The sequence below is a fragment of the Eublepharis macularius genome, chromosome 13, assembly GCF_028583425.1.
Source record: "Eublepharis macularius isolate TG4126 chromosome 13, MPM_Emac_v1.0, whole genome shotgun sequence".
Classification (NCBI taxonomy): domain Eukaryota; kingdom Metazoa; phylum Chordata; class Lepidosauria; order Squamata; family Eublepharidae; genus Eublepharis; species Eublepharis macularius.
In genome coordinates this window covers 9,655,555-9,676,527 of record NC_072802.1, presented here as the reverse complement: position 1 = coordinate 9,676,527, position 20,973 = coordinate 9,655,555, and the positions used below count along the sequence as shown (strand labels likewise).

The 20,973-nt window shown below is 43.6% G+C and overlaps 1 protein-coding gene across 3 annotated transcripts in view; it reads left to right on the top strand.

Annotated features, from left to right (window-relative positions):
* LAS1L (LAS1 like ribosome biogenesis factor) overlaps positions 1 to 20,973 on the top strand; it is a 59,772-nt gene that overhangs the window by 33,333 nt on the left and 5,466 nt on the right. For all 3 annotated transcript variants that reach the window (XM_054996400.1, XM_054996401.1, XM_054996399.1), the window contains 5 exons: positions 3,201 to 3,286; positions 7,467 to 7,673; positions 9,900 to 10,050; positions 15,390 to 15,757; positions 17,532 to 17,676. In XM_054996400.1, the coding sequence (XP_054852375.1) occupies positions 3,201 to 3,286; positions 7,467 to 7,673; positions 9,900 to 10,050; positions 15,390 to 15,757; positions 17,532 to 17,676 (957 nt within the window). The remainder of the gene's footprint in view (positions 1 to 3,200; positions 3,287 to 7,466; positions 7,674 to 9,899; positions 10,051 to 15,389; positions 15,758 to 17,531; positions 17,677 to 20,973) is intronic.

Genomic DNA, 20,973 nt, shown 5'->3' with positions numbered 1-20,973 from the left:
GAACTTTAAAACTAATTAACACAAGTAACAGTCCCCCCCAACAAAACAACTGAAAAAATCTCCCCAAACAGCAAACTTTAATAACAGAATAAACAAGAACAGTCCCCCCCGCCCACACACCAAAACCAGAAATGAAACCTCAAATTTAAAACAGCAAACTTTTAAAAAACTCTGAACAGGAACAAACCCCCTCCCCCAACCAACAACAGTAAAAATTAATTGAACTACAAAATTGAGAAAAAAATTAGAAAAAAATTCACCCCACCCTACCCCCTCCCCACCCCACCCCCACCAAGACAACCCAAAAAATCCGCCCCCACCGAGAAAACCCTTTGAGTCACTGACTCGCTCACCACTCCTGCAGTCCAGTGATGGTCAGGCAGGAATCCAACAGGGGAAGTCCTTCACAGCCAAACTGGAGACAAGAGCCTCTACCAGCCACAGCAGCAGCAGGAGGGCTCTCAGTCTCTAGGAAAGAACAGAATGGAAGCTGGTTATTAAATAATACTAACTCTTTAAAAAACTATTTCCAAAATCTAACCCCTCAATCCAAAAGTGTGGAAGCCAGAGTAAAAAACTAAACAGACCAGCAATGGGCTAGCTTCAAGTTAACGCCCCCCCCAACTGGGCCAAAGCCTTGGCACACAGCAGGGCTTGGCATGAGTCTGCCCCAGTAAAGCCACTGTTCAATTTAAAAAATAAAAATAAAATGCAAACTTAAAACAAATCCCTTCCAAATCCCAGTCCCCCCCAACCACCCACTCCCCCAAAGAGAAAAGAAGCCTGTGAGTCAGTGAGACTCACTCACCAGTGAGGTCCAGTAAACAGCAGCAGAGCAGGGAATCCGCTCAGAGTCCAGAAGTCTTCTTCCAGCAGGCCAGTCCAGAAGTCCTTTTCTTGCTCCAAGTCACTCTCTCCACCAGGGCAAATTGGAAGTTTCCTAAAGGCAAGCCTCCAATTTAAAGCCCTGCAGCATTAAAAAAATAAATAAAAAAGCACTCTCCTTCCAGAGAATCCCATTGGCTGGAAGGAGAATGCTGCTGCAGGATTGGCCACTCCTAACTCCCCCTCTCTTCCCTGATCCCCCTCCCTCCTCCCCCTTGCACTCACTCACCCCTCCTCCTCCCTTCCAAACCTGCACATTTGGAGGGAATCACTGCAGACTTTGCTTGCTGCTTGCATTGCAATGCAAACAGGAAGCAAAGTTCTGAAGTCTATTCAAGGCTTCCCGCCACTTTTTCAGAGATGGGAGGGGGAAGGAGGAGGTTAGAGTGAGTCACTCACTTCTTCTCCCCTTCCCCTCTCCAAAGCCAGAGCGGGAAGCCTTGAATAGGCTTCAAAACATTGCCGGCTGCTTGCAATTGCAATTGCAAGCAGCCGGCAATGGGAAGCTTATTCAAGCTGCCCCGAAGCTTGCTGAAGCAACCCGAATCACTTTGGCAAGCATAGCGTCGGCATTCCCGAATTCCTGGCATTCGGGAATGCCGAAGCTTGCCGAATCGGGTCCACTTAGGTTAACTTTACCTGAAGCGAAACCCGAATAGAACAGCCCTACAACTTTTCATCAGCTTACATGCAGAGACATAGAATTTTTTATAATAATCACTGCAGAGGAATAGAAGAGAATAAAAAAGAACAAACGAGACTTGTTCCATAAGATCTAGAAAATCAAAAGAAAATTCAAACCATGGGTAGGGATGCTGAAAGATCAACACAAATACAGTATCTGATTAGGAGAAAATAAAGATGAAAACAATACACTGAAAAACTATACAGAAGAGGGATAACAGATTCCTTCAAAGGTATTCCTTCCCTCTTGATGAAGAACCTACAATTTTAGAAAGTGAAGTGAAAGCAATTGGGAGAAACAAATCACCAGGAGTAGAGGGTATACCAATAGAGCTATTTCAAGCTACAGAAACTAACTCCATCAAAATCTTAACAAGAATATGTCAAAAAATATGGAAAACAAAACAATGGCCCATAAATTGGAAACACTCAATCTTGTTTTATAAAATCCAGCTTAATTGGAGTTTTTTCCAGTGTTGAATGAAATCCACATAAATGTGCAGAATGGTAACTTATGACATTTGCGTTCATTGTTCACCTTCCATCAAAATCTCTTTGACTTTAGTTCTGAATTGCAATCAGACTTATACTGACCTTCACATCTGGAGGCATTACGCTTCTGAATAGCAGTGCCTGGAGGCAACTTCAGGGGAGGGCCTCAGCTTCTATGCCTCAGCCTCTATGCTGTCCCTCCAGAGTAACTGGTTGGTCCCTGTGTGAGATAGGATGCTGGACTAGATGGATCACTATTCTGATCCAACAGGGCTTTTCTTAAGTTCTGAAAATAGATACATCGAAGTGGTTAAGGAAAGGATGGGTATATTCTCTCACTGTGCTGAAAACTGTACTTCTGGACTATTTCAAAGTTGGACTACTATCAATGTTGATAATTTGTTTACCTAAAGATTTGCATAGTCTCTGGATGAGAAAGTATTACGTGGATGCAGCGGTACAAAAGAATCTGTATGGTAGTTTTGATAGCTCAGTTAACATAGGGCAAAAGGCCTAAAGGAGAACAGAGATTTGTGGAGAAGATTGATTTTGTTCTACATGTACTGGAACCAGTAAAACGTTCAGTCTCATTCATTGTTCTTGTTATTTTTTTCTGTGCTTAATTTTTTATTAAAATACTGATTTTTTTTTATAAAACAAAGAATTAAATGGCTCAGCCTTGTCAATGAAAAATGGAAGTGTTCTATCCATTTTCCTGTGAGTGCCCATGTCCCATAAGCTCCATGGTCTTTTGCTAGCCTTCTCACCTCATCACCCAAAGTGGCTCTTCCTCTCCCTCTATGTTCCCTAAGGAGAGCAAATGGGGCAGAAGCCGCTAGTGTGTTGTGGGGAGACAGGAATGTGTATGCAACTAACCTCTGGTGATACAACACGATCCTAGTCCCATTTGCTTGGAAATAAGCAGCCTCAAAGGGAAACTTTTCCTCTGTGTGACCAATTCAAAGGTTACTCTTGTGGCTCTTCCCCTGTTTGTACTTGATGATACGAATCCACCTGAGGGAGCCCAGTCCAGACGACTCTTCTGAAGCGCAGTGTTTTGAATGCTGGGAGGAGAGGTGGTTTTAGGAATCAGTGAGAGGTCTTTGATGAGCATGCTAACGGGTTTGTAATTCCTTCAGGCAGGTGGTGGCCAGAACATTGCTTGGCGACGGCTTTCTCATCCCAACTGCAGAAGAGCTGCGGATCTTAAATCTCAGCCTTCAAGGTTAGTGTCCGATGTCACTGTTGCTTGAATTGAAGGAGGGTGTCATTAGGAAGGGTTGCCAGTAGGCTTGGAGGAAAGTGCCCTCTCCCTTTAACTGAGGCCTGATGTGTGGGGCAGGTGAAGCTTTTCATGGGATGAAGGTAAGTAGCATCACTTGGCCAATAACATTCCATTAAGCCTCTGTTATAGGGTCAGGACCCTTTCTCTTGGCCAGTTGTATAAAATATGAAATCTTATCATGGCAAGTGGAACTTGCTGCAGGTTGACACTTTAGTTCCATATCAGCATTTAAGTGATAAAGGAGAATTACTTGGCTCTTCGGCCAGTATTCAGAATTAATGGGAACCCCCAAGGAATTGCTGTGAGATGAAAGTAAGGTCTGAGAGAGGAACAAGCACTCACTCCTTTTCTCCCTGCTCTGCATCTCCTCCTCTTCCTCCTGCCTTCCCTCATTCACCCTCTTTTGCCACTGCTTATTTCAGTAGGAGTTTCTTTGGTGAGCCATGTGATGCTAACAGATTAGTATTTCTGTTCAAAGATATTAGTTTCATGGATGAATACAGAAGATTTGTAAGTGGCTCAGTATCATTTTCTTCAGAGGTTTTCAGTGTAGTTTTCCTGGGATTTTCCTCCTATGTCTATTGAGTTCACTTGCTTCTATGGGCACTCTGTCCGTGGTTGGAGTTTTGCAATTTTTCATCCTTTAACAATCCCACTACCTACATTGGTGAGCAACTCTGTGCCATTCCAGAACAAAACAGCTAGAAAGTCAAAGGGAAATCTTCATCCTCCTGGGATTTGATTGTGAAAGGGTAGAAACAACTCATTACTCTCCCTTCAAGTTATTTTTCCTATTCAGATATCTGAGATTGTAATCCTAGTTGGACTTCCTCAGAAGTAAGTCCCATGGAACTTGCTGGTGCTCGTTTCCGAGTCAACATACTTATGATCAGGCTTCACGTCCCCTTTCCAAAGAAAACCTGTACTCAGCCCACAAAAGAACAAGTTACTGCCATAGAAACCATGCCTTTTTAAAACAGATATTAAACAATAAAAGTAAACCAAATTAAGCCAGAACAATGGGAGCAATAAAAATTAAAATGAACCAAAAGTTGGGAGCAGCTTGCAAGAAAAGTTGGATCTCTGTCCACAGAAGTTGGATCTTCTGTCCACGGAAGAGAGACAAAAGATTTCTGCCCCCAATTCTCCCTGCTTTGATCACCTCCAAATGAGATGACTACAGTACCCTCTATATGGGGCTGCCTTTGTGAGCTGTTTGGAAGCTACGGATGGTGCAAGATGCAGAAGCAGGCTTAACTGGAGAGAGTTAGAGAGACTGTGGGTGGCAGTCAAACTCAGGACCTTTACTGTTCTGTTCTGGTGGCTCATCTGCCCCATTTCCTCCCCTCGACAGTTTCCCTGCCTTGTTCATCCTTGCATGTGTTGTGTGCTGTCAAGTGACTGTATGACTTAATGACCTCCAAAACATTGACAGCCTTGCTCAGGTCTTGCAAACCAGGCTGTTTTCCTTTATTGAGTCAATCCATCTCAAGGTGGGTCTTCCTCTTTTCCTACTGCTTTCAACTTTTCCAAGCATTATTGCCTTTTCCACTGATTCTTCTCTTCTCATGATGTGATGGAAGTATGATAGCTTCAGTTTTGATAGCCACTGGGTGACTTGCATAACTCAACGAGGCCCAGCTGATTGTTACTGTGCAATAGCATCCACCCCATGAAAGCCAGTCTGGCGTAGTGGTTAGAGGTTGAGACTAGGATCTGGAAGACCCAGGTTCAAATCCCTGCTCTACCATGGAAGCTGGTAGGCGAGAGTATCACGAGCAAAGTCAATAACCAAAGAACCTCGTGAAAACTAACTAGAACCAAGAGTTAACACAATGATATACTACAATTAAACAGTAATAATAAAGTGCAATTTATAAGAATATTCACTATGTAATTTACTGTATTAACAAGCATGCACGAAAGGAGACCCCGGCAACATCACAATTCATTAACATGGACTGTGAAAACTCATATAAAGTGCTAAGTGCTTAAGCTTATGACCATACAATTCAAAAATCATTGATAGCTGGTACAACATGTACAACAAACATACACTGAAAGTGCTAGGTGCTTAAGCAAGAAAACTGTTCATAACATCGTGGAGCTCTTACACAAGAGCATGTAAGTCCATGGGTAATCCGTTGGCGGGTCTATGCGGTGTAGCAGCGAGGAGGAGGGGTCCAATCAACAAAAAGCCATCTGATGGATGGACCTGTTCCTATGCAAGAAGCCGTTTCGATTCTTTCTCAAAGATGGCAAAAGCAGGTACTGATGCTGGTCCTATTCAAAGTCTGCATTGATAACAAAAATATTCTATCGACTTGTATAATACAAGCAGTCAATATTATGTTGCAATTTAAAACAATACTTACATTTCAGTCCCACAGTTTAACAAGCACATCAAACCCTCTTCTTCAAATGATGGTAATACAGTGCGTGAAACACAATTCAGAGCAGTCATTTTATACAAACGCTAAGTAATCACAAGGTAAAGAGACCAGCCGAGGATGAGCTCCATTAAAGGAAACGAGTAATCATTATTGGTGTTCAGACCCCCAGGGGATAGGGTTTGTAATTTGTAAATCCAGAACGTTTCTTTCCTGTGGATGTCAATAACAATAGACTCCGGGGACTTAACTTTGGATGCATAAAGGACTGTGTATCTGAAGTCATTTTCATTATGTCCAGCCTCTAGAAAATGATTAACAGGAGGTGCCTCCACAGTACCATTATGAATACGAGGCTGGTGCTCAAGAATCCTCTGTTTGACATAGCGTCAGGGCTTTTTTTCAGCAGGAACGTGGTGGAACGGAGTTCCGGAACCTCTTGAAAATGGTCACATGACCAGTGGCCCCGCCCCCTGATCTCCAGAGGGCAATCTAAACTCCCCTCTGTTTGGAGATCAGGGGGCGGGGCCACCGGCCATGTGACCATTTTCTCCAAGGGCAACCCACTGAGTTCCACCACCTCTTTTCCCAGAAAAAAAGCCCTGCATAGCGTGTAGTGCTTCCGACGTATAATAGTGCACATTTGCATTTGATCAAATAAACTACATTTCGTGTATTGCAATTTGTAAACCCCCTGGTGGTTCTTATGCCCAAATCTTGAAAGTCTTGTTCTTTTAACACTAGTGGGCAGGCTTTGCAAGTCCCACAACTATAGTGACCCATGGGTAAACCACTCTGTACTGTGTAGGGTGAAGAGACAAATTCAGATTTAATTAAGAGGTCCCTAATGTTTCTAGTCCTGCAAGAAGGCTACAGTGGGTGGTTTTTTGCAGCCCGGAATGTCTTCAACAATGCTCAGTCACATTCTCTCAGCCTAATGTAGTTCTCAGGGTTGTTGTGAGGATAAAATGGAAGAGAAAAGACCAATGCAACCTGCTTTAGGTCCTCCCTGTTGGAGAGAAAGATAGGTTATCAATGATGTAAAGAAAGTATGGAGAAGACCTTCCAAAGATGCCCCAGGCCCAAGCTATTTCAGGCTTTAAACATCAAGGCTGGCATCCTGCCACTGCACTCAGCTAAGTGTGGGTGAAGAGGCTGGAGGGTTAGCTGAGCAGAGTGCTATATCCCCAGGCCAATTTGCACAAGGATTGGTGTTCATATGCACATACTGTAATGATGGAGAAAATCCATTTGCCACTTACATGCAAATTCCATCTAGTGCTAGTTATTAAACCGAAATGGAAAACAGGTTTGGAGTCTCTGTATCATGCATCTGACGAAGAGAACTTGATTCTCGAAAGCTTATGCTACAATAAAATTGGTTAGTCTTAAAGGTGCTACTGGACTCTTTTTGATTTTGCTACCACAGACTAACACGGCTAACTCCTCTGCAGGTTTGGAGTATGTTGGGGGTGGGGCAGACAGTGCAGATTCAGGCAGTTGGAATCTTGAGATCTTTCTTAAAATGTTCTGCCTGTCTGTCAGCAGCTGCTTCTTTCAACTGCCGCCTTGCTGCGGATATCACCAAATAAAATGGGCTTCAGTCAATGTAGCTTTGAAACTTGTATGGCATAGTATTGATGGGTTTTTTTTTATGTGCTTGCCGTCATCCTTGTTTGCTTGTTTTTAAAAATTGTAATGTGTTTATCTCCTTTGGCTGTGGTTTGCAGAAACCAAAGAGTGGGATTTTAGAATCCCCCCAACATTCCTTCGCTTCTGGCAGCCCCTGCTGAAGGATCTCCATTCCAGAGATTTCACACAGACCCTCCTCGAGAGAATGTTCAGTGAGCTGAAGCAACATGCGCGGGGATTTGGTCTCCGAACACAGTACCTCATCAGCTGGATCACGGAAATTCTAAAGACCAACATGCATGCCAGTGAGTGTCTCAGAGACCTCCATAAGTGTGTGTGGTGGGGGGGCTTAGAATCCTAGATTTCCCACTGCGTGGTTCATAATGGGTGTGTATGTATTTAACACACAGAACCCAGTGAGATTTTGTGATTGGGATTCAATCTTTCTCACCCACCCTTGGTTCTAAATTATCTTGAAAATCAAACTAGCATACATCTCTTCTCGGGCTAAGAAGGCACTTGTGTGGTTCTTCCTCCCCAACTTAATGACTTTTTGTGTAGCAACATCTCAATAAAATACATTTTGAGGATCCCAAATGAATGTAACGGTTTAGCAAAGTAATAACTGGGGATGATGAATCTCTACCTGACAGTTTTAAGAACAAGCTTCTAAATAGACACTTTCCTGCCAAGTGTCATAAGTAAAGATCCCTTCCAGGCACCAGTACTTGTCTTGAAACTGACAAGTAGCCAGCATTACCTAGCTTGTCCTACCTTGAGGCTTGTGAAAATCAACAGCAATTAGCTTGGTTTCCTTCTGGTCATTATTTATTTATTTAAAGTACTTATAAGTCTGCATTTCTCACTGAGACTCAAGGCAGACTGCACAGTGTAATTCAATACAATCAACACCCAGGGCATTCAGTAAACAATACAATAGGGTATAGATTGCAGAAATTTGAAAAAACAGAAATCTTATATAGGGCTAAAACAATGTTGAAGAAAACAGGCAATTGGACAGGCCATAATTAATGACAGTAACAGACAGTGCTCAGTAGTAGAACAGTTCATATTTCTTTCAATGATTTCATTACATCATAGCCCTCCTACCTGTGTAAAAGAAGCCCTCTTGAATAATTTGGATTTGCACAGTTTACAGAAAGCTAGGAGACTGGCTTTAGGCAGGCTGTTCCGTAAGATGGGAGCCACAACAGAGAATGCAAATGTAGAGGCAGGTGTTGATTTTGCCCATTTGCAGGGTGGCAGCTGCAGAAGGCCGTGCTCAGATGAGTGAAACTGCCATAGTGGAGGATAGGGAGAGAGGCCATCCAGTAGATACGAGGGACCAGTGCCATGAAGGGCTTTGTATGTGATAGTCAAAACCTTGCATTGAGCCCAGCAACTGATAGGTGTGATTGCAGAATGAGAGTGATATGCATGTTGTCCCTCACTCCTGATAATATCTGAGCTGCAGTATTCTGCACCAACTGGAGTCTCCGAGTTAACTTTGAGGGGAAACCTATGTAGAGTGCATTACAGTAGTCAAGTCTCGATGTTGCAGTGTCTTGAATCCAGGTGGCCAGATAGGCTGGACTGAGGCTGGGGGCATCTTTTGGGCTAGACTGGTTTGTGGAAAGTGTTAACATTAATGTGTTTCTCTAGTAGCAGCACTAGATACACCTGTTGTGCGCTCCCTTCCAGTTATCCTGCTTGTGGACACTCAGGATTGTGCAGTGTTTTTTCAAAGAGTTCCCCCAATGCTTTCATTTAATAACACTTTTAAGCTCATGCCATCACAAGGAAAGAAACAAAATACACAATCACAAAATGTAGCCATGTTGCAAGAAGTCTGGAGGCCAAGACTAAATCCATGTAGTATGAACAACAGAGTCGGGGGCAAAATTTTGCTGGTTAGGGTGTTAATAGTCTGCTGTAAGCCAGGAGTGAGTTATCCTTAAACCAGGGGTCTGCAACCAGAGCCCAATGTGTTTCAGTATAGAAACAAAGAAAGTGAAATATTTAAGTTAAAGTATATTGGAGGGCTGGATCAGATACTAGAATAACCAGTATGATAAGGGAATGGTAGGCAAAGATTTTTTTTTTATGGGACTAAAGGGCTTCTTAGAGATGTTTTACAGAAAGATGTTTGGCAGATGTTTGGCAGAACTGAACATTATGCCAGCGCATTAAAGCAGTGGTGGAGGGTACTCCTGTGTATATTTAATTATAACTGTGAAACCTGGTGTGTGCCATTTCCTTGCAACCACCAGTGCTTGGTGCTGCAGACAGTGTATGGGTTACTAATTGACATGTCAGTTAGTCTTAAGATAAACTGGCCATTCTTACAGCCATTTTACAGGTAGAAGAGCTGAGGCTGAGAGCAGGAGATGGAAGTGGCTCATGGTCTTGTGATGAGTTCATGGCAAATCTGGCACTCTGCCCAGGTCTTCCACTTATAGGTCGATTCAATACACACTGTGCTATGCCAACTAAGTCTCTCTTTTCCCTTTCTTCCATGTTTCTTTATGAAGAGAAAAAGTCAAAGCGCTCTTCCAGGAGCTCCAAAAATAGAAATGAAACCTCTCCAGTGCTTTTTCTCCATCGTGTTTCACTTCAGTGGCTGAAGCTCCTTGAGGATTGCTTGGAAGCTCCTTGTTGGGCAAGCCCCCACCTCCTGCATCTGTAAGTGAACATCACACATTGGCGTTGACTTAGAGCAGAGCTCTATGGCTTTAACCCTTGGGAGTCTTTTCAGGGGCTTCTCCATAAGTGTAGATTCAGTTCCACCGTAACAGATTCTAAAGGGCTTGATGCCTTCAGAACCAAGAGGCTCTGCTTTTGCTGTATCCCATTGTGGACATGCTCAGTGTTCTGGAAAGGTCTGCTTGATCATTTCATATGCCAAACTAGGGAAGGGCAAAGCACATGGGTGAGAATGTTTGAGGTTTGCTGAACTGTTTTGGAACTGCAGGATCGGAGTCCAGTGGCATCTTTAGAGGCCAAAAGATTTTTATAGCCTGTATCTGAAGAAGGAAGCTTTGACTCCTAAAAGCTCATGCCCTGAAAATCATGTCGGTCTCTAAGGTGCCACTGGATTCCAGTCCGCCTGTTCTATACAAACGAACAGGGCTAACCTACCTAAAACCGTTTTGGAACTGTCATTACTTGGAAGCATGTCAAATGCCCTGCTGCAATCGTTGCTGTACCCCCTCTAATATCTATGGCTGTCCCACATGTTGTTCTGCTTTCTTGTTGAATTGTTGAGTTGATGACAGTGTATTTTGGGGGTTCTCTTAATACCATTTCTGTTGTGTGTGTTTTTTTAACAGAGATGCATACTGTATTTCTAAGTGCATGGGTTTCTACCTGTAGTAACGACACGAGACTGATCTGGATGCAAAGTCTGTCCCTCCAAGATGGAGGCGAGTGTTTTATTGAGAAAGCTTTCAGGAACCCGGAAAAGAGCAATGCCCAAATATGTCTATAGCAACAGTTACAACAATAGTAGCGTGTTCTAAACTAGTTCTGAACCAGTTACAGGCCACTGGACAGATATGCTGTGATCAGCCTTCTGTCTTATCTATTAGGCATAGTGAAAAGCACACAGTGGACCTTAAGACATGTAAGAATATTACTTAGAGTGTATGGGAATATTGTGCTCTGTGAAGGGTGAGAGAACTAGATAAAACATAACTACTCCCTGATTCCTGTTGTGGTGTGCCAACTGACCAGGAGATCAGGAATGTAGAAATGTAAAGAGAAATTAAAGGCGGCTGTGTGGCATGCCTACTCCGGCCTACACTACCCATGCGAATTATTAGCATGTCTTCTTTTCATTTTTACTAATTCCTATAGACAGAAATCTATAAAAATGGTTTCCTGGCATGACTAGGGGGTATTTGAACTGGAGTCTCTATAGTCTGTGTCCTGCACTTTCCCACTCCACCACCTCGGTTCTCAGCCCTGATGACCCCCCCATTCTTGGATGCCCAATACAAAAATCCTTTCATTCCCCCAAACTTTTCACAGATTGCAGACAACTTGACGAGGGAAGAGTCTGTGGCAGTCCAGCCCTCACGTGCTCCTTCATTGCAGCACTTGCAGAGAGCTTTGTGGAAGAGGTCTGCTCTTGCCCATGCTGACTTCGACGCATGTGGGGAGCAGAGCCAGTTTTCTGCTGCTCTCAGCCTGCCCTGGTACCTTCCCCGAAGTGAGGCACTAGGGTTGTAGAGTGGGTAGACTGAGAAACTAGGAGATAAAGTCTAGATCTTCCCTTGGCCATGAAGCTTACTATGTGGATCTTCAGCTATTCACTCCCTCTCAGCCAGCTTGCCTCACAAGTCAAAATGGAAGGGTGAAGAATCATTTGCACTGCTTTGAGCTTTTTTGAGGAAGTATGGGACCAAAAGAAGTGAGAGATCAACCTTATTCTTTCCCAGGATCCTGTGTGTGCATGGCTATGCATATGTGTACGCACACCAGAACATTTGGTGGTGAGGTGGAGTTAGCACTCACTAAGAGAAAAATTACTTGCCTTCACTGAACCTAAATGTGCAGGCCTCTGCCTGCAGGAATTGCTGGCAACAGTGCTTGTAGGGTGTTCATGTCCTCCCTGATGCCTAATGAAAAGAAGCCCCAGTTATCTTCTTTCTGCAGTGTTTCTGGTTCTTGCAGACATACTTAGCTAGGGGGAAGAGCCTGCTAGTTATCCATGCAGAGCAACCACCTTTCTCAGAGAATTGAGTCCAGGAGCAACCAGTACTTCCTGTTTCCATCAGAGGCCAACTGTACAGAGTGCTGATTGGCTGACCCTTGGGCAGGCATGAAGCCAACTCCCCCTTCTCCTGCCCAGAGCAGCGTTTCAAGCTTTTTTGAGTATTATTTATTTTTAGGGGAACAATGGGCAGTAAGTTTCCTAAATACAGAAATTGAGAAAAAAAATATTTAAAGGGAGGAGAGAGAGAAAAGATGATGCATAGATGTTTGTCACGCCCCCTGCGTCCCCGGGTTGCAGCGACGGGTCCGGACCCCCTGGCAGGGGCGGCGGAAAGTCTGTCCAGGGGGCCCGCGGCGACTATCCGGTGGGTTGGCAGCGGTGTTCTGTCACGGCCCCCCCTTGGGCTCCCCCTGTGCCTCAGAATGGGGGCCTGGGCCTGAGCTAGTGAGCTCTTCGGTCCTTGGCTTCCCCTCGCCAGCTGCCTCTTTCACAGCAGGGACAGCCTCAGCGTTCTTCCTCCCTGGCCAGGGTGTGGAGCCCACCTAAATACCTTCCCCTCTAGGGCCAGCTCCACCCCCTCTCCCCTGAGCCAGCCCCCATGGCTACACTCGCTACCTGGGCCAGGTGTGGCCACACCCTCTTTGCTCAGCCAATTCCCTGGGACTGGCTCTCCTGGCTTCACTTACGCCCCCTGTGTCGCCCTGATCCCTCCTTCTCCCTAACAGGCAGGCTGGCCTGCCTCTCCTGGCGGCTCTCAGGCCTGTCCCGCCTCTCTGCCCCGCTCCGCCTCCGGGCCTGCCATCCAGTCGGGTGGAGCCGGCCCTGCAGCGCCTGCACTGGCGTCTGCCCAGGCTGCGGCCCGTCTTGCCCCGCCTGCCCAGCCTCTCTGCTCCCTGGGGGGGTTGCGGGCTCGCTCCGTGCGCCCCCCCATTGCCTGCGCCACCACCGCTGCTGCGCCTCTGCGCCTCCGCCTCTCCTGGCCCCGGGCGCCGGCTTTACATTTAAAGTCAGAGTCTTTGCAGATGATGTAATGGTTATTGTAGAAGATCCAATTCAAAACATGCCAAGATTGTTGGATAAGATAAAAGAATTTGGAGATTTGGCCGGATTTTATGTTAATAAAAGAAAATCTAAGCTTTTATGCAAGAATATGGTGAAACAAAGACAAGAAGAGTTAATGGAAATTACCAATTGCGAGGTAACACATAAAGTAAAATATTTAGGAATAGAACTTACTGCTAAAAATATTGACATATTTAAGAACAATTATGAAAAGCTATGGCAACAAATAGACAGAGACTTAATCAAATGGAATAAGTTGAATTTGTCATGGCTGGGAAGAATAGCAGCAATTAAAATGAATGTACTACCACGGATTATGTTTTTATTGCAAACAATACCAATAATAAGAGACAATAAACAATTTGATAAGTGGCAAAGGAAAATATTGGACTTTGTATGGGCAGGGAAGAAGCCTCGAGTGAAGATGAAAGTGTTATGTGATGCCAAAGAAAGAGGGGGACTACAATGACCAAATATAAGACTATACCATGAAGCAATATGTTTGGTGTGGCTCAGGGAATGGATGTCGTTAGAGAATCTTAAACTTTTAACACTTGAAGGATACAAGAAACTCTTTGGTTGGCATGCGTACTTATGGTATGATAAAATTAAAGCGGACTCTATGTTCCTGCATCATTACATTAGACGAAGCCTCTACACAGTCTGGCAAAAATATAAAAAATATTTGGATGAGGGTATCCCAACGTGGGTGGTGCCACTGGAAGTTATTGACCCAAGAACAATTTACAACAGAGAGGAATGTTTGTCATATAAGGAGGTGTTGAAAATGGAGCAAAATATGATTAAACTTAAAACAGGAGACGAATTATCCTCTCACTGTGGATGGTTCCAATACAGACAGATTAAAGACTTATATGACAAGGATTGTTTAAAATCAGGATTTAAATGGAAAAACTGAATTGGAAGAAAGTATACTACAAGAAGGCAAGAAAAAGATTTCTAAAGTCTATAAGATTTTGTTAAAATGGTATACAGAGGATGAAACTGTTAAAGTCCAGATGGTGAAGTGGGCCATATATTGTAATAGAGACATAACAATGGAGGCATGGGAATATTTGTGGAGAAATACATTGAAGATACCGACTTGTACCAATATTAAAGAAAATGTTTATAAGATGATATATAGATGGTACCTAACGCCGAAGAAAATAGCACATGGGAACAACAAAATGTCAGATAAGTGCTGGAAATGTAAAAACCATGAAGGTTCATTATATCATATGTGGTGGACTTGTGAGGTAGCAAAGCAGTTCTGGGGAGATATTACAGAAGTTATGACTGAAATTTTACAAATCCCAATAAATAACCCAGAACTGTTGTTGCTAAATCTGAAATTAGAAGAGATTCCCAGGCAACAAAGAACTTTATTATTCTATATGACAACAGTGGCAAGAATTTTATATGCTCAGAAGTGGAAGATGCAAGAAGTACCATCTATTGAAAATTGGATACAAAAATTGCTGTACATGGCAGAAATGGATAAAATGACGAGAAAGTTGAGAGAACAGAATCCAGAAGAATTTCTTAATGACTGGGGTAAACTAAAACAGTATTTGGAAAAGAAGTATTTGGAAAAGGGACAATTATGATTGTTAGATAACTATTAATTTTGCAGAAAGGAGGAGATACTGATCTTTACAAGATAAGAGAGGAGATAAGTTAGAAACATAATGTAACTGATAGTTTGATGTTAGGTTTTGTTTAATCTAATATATATTATCTATTTTACTAGTGTGTTAAGACAGTTAAGAATAGAAAAGGGGATATAAGTAGTAGATTCAGACAGCGGGGTGGAAAACTGTTGGAAGTCTTAGATTAAGGGGGGAGGGAAAAGGGTGGGAGAACAGGGAAGTGAGGGTTTTAATTGAAAATGTGTAATATTAATTTTTACTCACCCAATAAAAATTTTAAAAAAAGTTTGTAAGGGGTTTTTAAAATTAAGTAGAAAGCCTGTCTAGATCAGCTCTGGGTTTGGAAAAGGCTGCATGTGTCTTTACAGGAACAAAGACAACAGAAAACAGAGCAAAGCAGACAAAAATTAACTGGCTTGTGCATCTGTGGATGAATGGAACCTCCATATTTAGAGACACTATGGCACTAGTACCAGTTGTGGGATAAGCAAGGGCAGGGGAGGGCTATTGCCTTGATATCTTGCTTGTGTGTTCCTCAGGGGCAACATTAAAATGATTTTTTTTTGCCCTGGCTTGATTTTCATTCCTAGGATTTTGCGGAGCATGGAGCCCCCTTTGCCTTCAGACACGCAGGAGAAACTTCTCTACCTCACCTCCATCTACACCCAAGAAGATGATTCCCTTCCTAGCCCAGGCTCAGCTGTAGACCTCCGCCGACAGCCCATTTATACAGTGGAAAGCTTGCAGTGGAAAGCCGAACAGAGCGGGGCAGCCCGCGGGCTCAACAAGAGGGCAGGAAGGCCAGAGGGGCCTGCCCAAGAAAGAGACCTGGCCGAGGAAGAGAAAGAGATGAAAACTCAGTCTCTGCATTTGCCTGAATCGTTCCATGCTGAGAACTCCATGGCTTTGGCTGAGAAGAGGGCAGCACTCCAGGGGTCGGCTTGGCAAGTCAGCTCAGGTACAAACTGCCTCTTGGTTTGGTGAGGGCCAGGACTATTGCCTTACCTTCAAATGTGTGCACAAGCAGCAGTCGATGGGTGGAAGTTTGGAATGGGCAGGGGGAGGATGGGATCCAGGATCTGGATCTGGTAACATACTGTGGAAACTCGGAAGTGCATAACACCAGCATTGCCTAGACGAGATCTTCCCAAGGTAGGCCGCCACACTGTGTACATGCACCTTCTGAGACAGGGTAGTTGCATGTTTTGTATTTGAAGGGTCTTGCTCAAGAAATCCACTCCCTGTGGATTATTATACTATTTTCATTTTTAGTTCACTTTTCTCACCAGGACTAAAGACAGATTACAAGTATAATTAAAAAAAAACCTTTTCAGTCAATCAGTAAGCAAGATATACTAGCAATTGAAACTAATAGTAAAAAAAATCCTAGTGAGGCAAAGTAATGTAGTTGGGCTGGGACTGTAGAACGGAGGAAAAATAAACAAGAACAGTGCATGTAGAACTCTTTGTTTGAGGCAACAAGACAATCAGTGTAGGAAAGATTTTGTCCCCAATAAAATTTCCTTTGTGAACGGATCCACTACTGTGCAGCTTTGCTCTCTCTACAAGAATGCCCTCCTGAATAATTCTGTTTTGCTGGCCACTGTTGTGTGGCCTTCCCCCCACCGCGACTTTTAGAGTGGTTTTTTAAATCACCCTTTTCTCCAACATAAACAAGTACAATTTATTAAAATTCAACCAGAGTGGTTATAGCATACAAATGTATTTCACAATCAAATAAGGTGATTGGGAAATCAGGCAGTTCAATGTAATCTGAAGACTTTTCATTCCGGTATGTTGTGCATGAAACAAAGCAAAATTGCCATCTCCTCATCTATGTTCTTTCTGTACCTTTGAAGAAACAAAAGAATATTTGTGTTGGGTCTGGCCCAGGTCTGTTTTCCATCAAAGGGCAGTCAGATCCTTCTGAGAAAGTCCATAGCAGGATGATAGCCTTTTCTCCTCATGATTCGCTGCCTTTGAACATGGAAGTTCTGTTTAGCTAATGTGGTTAATAAACAGTAGGGATATGTCCAGTATGCGTTGGTCTGATCTTTTTTTTAAAGCCACCTAAACAAATGGACATTACATCTTGTGGCAGATAATTCCCTATGCTGATTGTATAGGGATGCCAGGTCCCCTTACTCTTCTGGTGGGAGGGGGGAAGACCTAGCACTTTCCTTAATCATCTTTGTGTGGGTGCATTTTACACCAGGCCAATTTGGGCCACAAATGAGTCCAATTCGGCCCTTTGGGGTCCAGATTGGCCCAGTGCAAAGCATGGGAGGGCTCCCAGGCCTGTGTAATAACATCACTCCTAGGAGTGATGTCATTGTGCCATCCCTTCCCCCCGCTGCCAGCCAGGTGAATGGTGGCAGGGGGTGGAGGGTGAGAGCTGGGGATCTTTGCCTCCACTGGGGAAATGGCAACCCTATAATTGTGTGCTGTGTGAATAACTCCCTTTTGTCAGACGTGAATAATTCACCTTATTAGGGAATGGTTTCTTCCAGTATTACAAAGAAGGGAGGCGTAGTTCTTTCCAGGTTCTTAGGGTCATTGATCCAAACACTTCCATTACTTAGAGTACCTGTTAGCGATCGTGGTTGGTTCTTTTCCCAGATCTGCCTCCCACTTTCTGGCAGCTGCTACTTTTCCTCAGTCTTCCTAATCTTTTAAACAGTTGAGTAGCACACTGGCTTGGGAGAGTCCCTTAAATGCTTCTTCTCTTGCAGAGGGAACAAAGTGGCAACAGTACCCTCTGGGAAAACTGCCTGGTCAGACAGATGACCCTGATGCCCTCCAAGTGGAAGAGTATTCTGTGATGTCAGCGTTTGAGCAGCTAGTGAACGGAGAAAGGAGAACCCTTCCTTGTGTTGCGTGAGTGTTGCGGTGGTGATTATATGGGATTTGTGTCACAGATTGGCACAGAGCAACATGTGCAGCTTTCTGTGATCTAGTTTCAATGTTGTTTTTTAATTTTTAAAAAATTTTGCTCTAGAATATCATTATATCAATATACTGTTGTAACAATAGGTGCAGCAGGTTCTGTTGATTCCCAGCTTTCATTTTCTTTTAAAAGTATCAACCCTCGTCCCTTGTTGAGATATAAGTGAAAAGGCATATCTTCACAAGGAGAAAGACTAGAAGCTGGAAATTCAGAAAACCTGCTACACCTATCATTACAATAGTATATCGATATAATGATATTTTAGTGCCGACTGCCAATTTTTTTAAAAAAGTATGTGAAAGCCCTGGTCGCTCAGGGGATGCAGGTGGCCACTACTGGGGGATTGGGGCAGGGAAAATGTGGGAAACCTGCCATGTGGAAGCCTCATTGCTGCTGTGCTGTATTTGCAACTGCACCAGCAATAGGGAAACCACAAAATTCCCATCTCTATGTGGAGCCCCCATAGTCATGCCATATGAGCACTACTTTATTACTGGCCTTGTTGACTTATCAGGCATACTACATATCTGTGACCACCTTTTGTTGCCCTTGGGCTTACCTGCCTTTCTGGGCTTCCCCATTCATGGAGTTCATATGTTTATATGCATGTATAAATTGGTTATTATAGTTCCTGTCCTTATACTCAACTTTTCAGCAAGACTGGATCCCAGAACAGCCTGGAATTAAAATCCATCACAATCTACCATTGAAATTGGTGGGTGTGAGTGTGGCTGTCAGAGAAAGGAGGGGGACATTTGCTGCCCACTCAGCTGGCTTTGTCTTTTCCCCTGTCTTACTCTTGGCATTGCCTGCCATGCCAGTCTGTTTCTTCAGTGAGGTTGTTTTGCTTTTTTACGTAGGGGGAGGGGGAGTCTCTTCGCTCAGTGGAGGGACACATGCTTTGTGTGCCGAAAGACCCAGGTCCATTCCTCAGCATCTCCAGTTGAAGGACTCTTAGAAAGGAGATGCCCTGCTCAGCCTGAGGCTCTGAGGCCCCGCAAAAAAAAACCACCCTTACAAATATCATCTCTTTGTAAATTGGATTGTTCAGAATAAAATCCTGTTCAGCCAAAAATTGCACAAGTGGGCCCCATATTGCTACAAGTTATTGTGAGCTCCAGAAGTAACGATGACTTAGCAGAACCTTCCTGTCAGGATATTAATACAGGGGCCAATCACTATATTTCCACCCATCAACTTTTTAATGTCTCTAATTCCTGCGTATTACAGATGTGAACTTGATGAACCTAGTTTGCATCCCCTGGCAATTCGGTGGGTATTAATGGGCCTTTAATTTTAAGATCAGAAGCCAGGAGAACTGAGGGTTCATCTGTAAGATCAGTTAGCCTGGTATTTCCAGTCCCAGCTCCACTTTACCTTGTTAATTAACTTACATATTGGGGGAGTATTGTCCCCAGGCAAGGCAAGAAATGTTGAATTAATCCTGTGAGTCACAACTCACTTCTTCAGATACCGAAGGTATTTCAAACTTCAGTATCTGAAGAAATGAGCTGTGACTCATGAAAGCTCATACCCTACTACAAATTTTGTTAGTCAGATAGGTACTACTGGACTCGTGCTCTTTTCCACTGCAGGAAGTAAGACAATTGGACTCCCAGTGATGAGTTTCAGGCTGGGTAATTTAGCACTTTCAAAAACTACATGTAGGCATGACTGGTGGACCATAATGAAAAGGGCTTGTCTGTGGCTCTTAGAGTGTGTGTGTGTTATGCGCCGTCAAGTTGCCTCTGACCTATGGCAAACCCTATGAATGAAAGACTTCCAAAACATCCTATCATTAACAGATTTGCTCAGATCTTGCAAACTGGAGGACGTTGCTTCTTTTATTGAGTCCAGCCATCTCATTTTGGGTCTTCCTCTTTTCCTACTGCCTTCCACTTTTTCCACCATTATTGACTTTTCCAGAGAATCTTGTCTTCTCATGATGTGACCAAAGTACAATAGCCTTAATTTTGTCATTTTAGCTTCTAGGGAGAATTCAGGCTTGATTTGATTTAGTACCCACTTATTTGTCTTTTAGCCGTCCATGGTATCCGCAAAAATCTCCTTCAGCACCACATTTCAAAAGAATCAATTTTCTTCCTGTCAGCTTTCTTCACCATCCAACTTCCACATCCCTACATAGTAATGGGGAGTCCCATAGTTTGGATTATCTTGATCTTGGTTTCCAGAGAGATGTCTTTATCTTTAGGGATCTTCTCTAGCTCCCTCACAGCTGCTCTTCCAAGTCTCAATCTCCTTCTGATTTCTTCATTGCAGTCTCCCTTTCGGTTGATGATTGAGCCAAGGAATAGAAAATCTTGAACAATTTCAATTTCCTCATTGTCAACTTTAAAATCGTGTAATTCCTCAGTAGTTACTACTTTTTGTCTTCTTGATTTTCAGCTGTAATCCTGCTTTGGTGCTTTCACCTTTAACCTTCATCAGTAATCATTTCAAGTCTTCATTATCTTCCGCCAGTAATGTGTAGTGTAAAAATTCTGAGTGCCATTTGCTTTTGTACTTTGGATTGTGAGCCTTTTTCTTCAGCGTGTTTCAAACTGTGTTTCTGGGGAGTTGAAATTTCTTTGGAGTCTTTTCAGAGTGGTGGTTCATAAGGGCAGACAATCTCTTCCCAAAGAGAGTTTGCCCTCTGCTCTAGCTTTCCATTCAGCCACACCAGCATTGTGTGTGGTATAGGTGGCACTTTCTGTTAGGGGAGCCAGAGTGAGGCCTAGCAGGTCTGGCCACCATCCAGCATAAACTTAGAGTTTCACCTTTGCCCTTCTTAGAGCTGGGACCTTCCTCGAGCCCTGTTTACTTCATGTCTAGTTTCTTCTTCCACTGTTTATGTCTTGCTCTTCCTCCCTGTTTTTCTCATTTTGTCCTTTTGAAAAATGGTGGTGGTGTTGCAGATGTAACAGCCTTTTAATCTGGGGCCTGACCCAGCAGTTGAAAATCAGTGCCCTCAGCTGCTTCACAACAGGCAGGGATTTCTTGGCAAGGGGAGATTATATAGAAAATAGGGCTTGAAAACAATTCTTCCCTTCCATATGGTATTTGTGATTTCTTAGCCCGCCCTGAGCCTATTGTGCTTTTGTGGGTGGTAGCACTCCTTCATTTCCCAAGATTTCTACTGTGAAGCCAGGGGGTGAATTGAGTGAGGCCTTTTAGTGAGGGCTCAACTAGATGATAGTTGTGATGCATAGCTCCTCCTTCCCCCATGC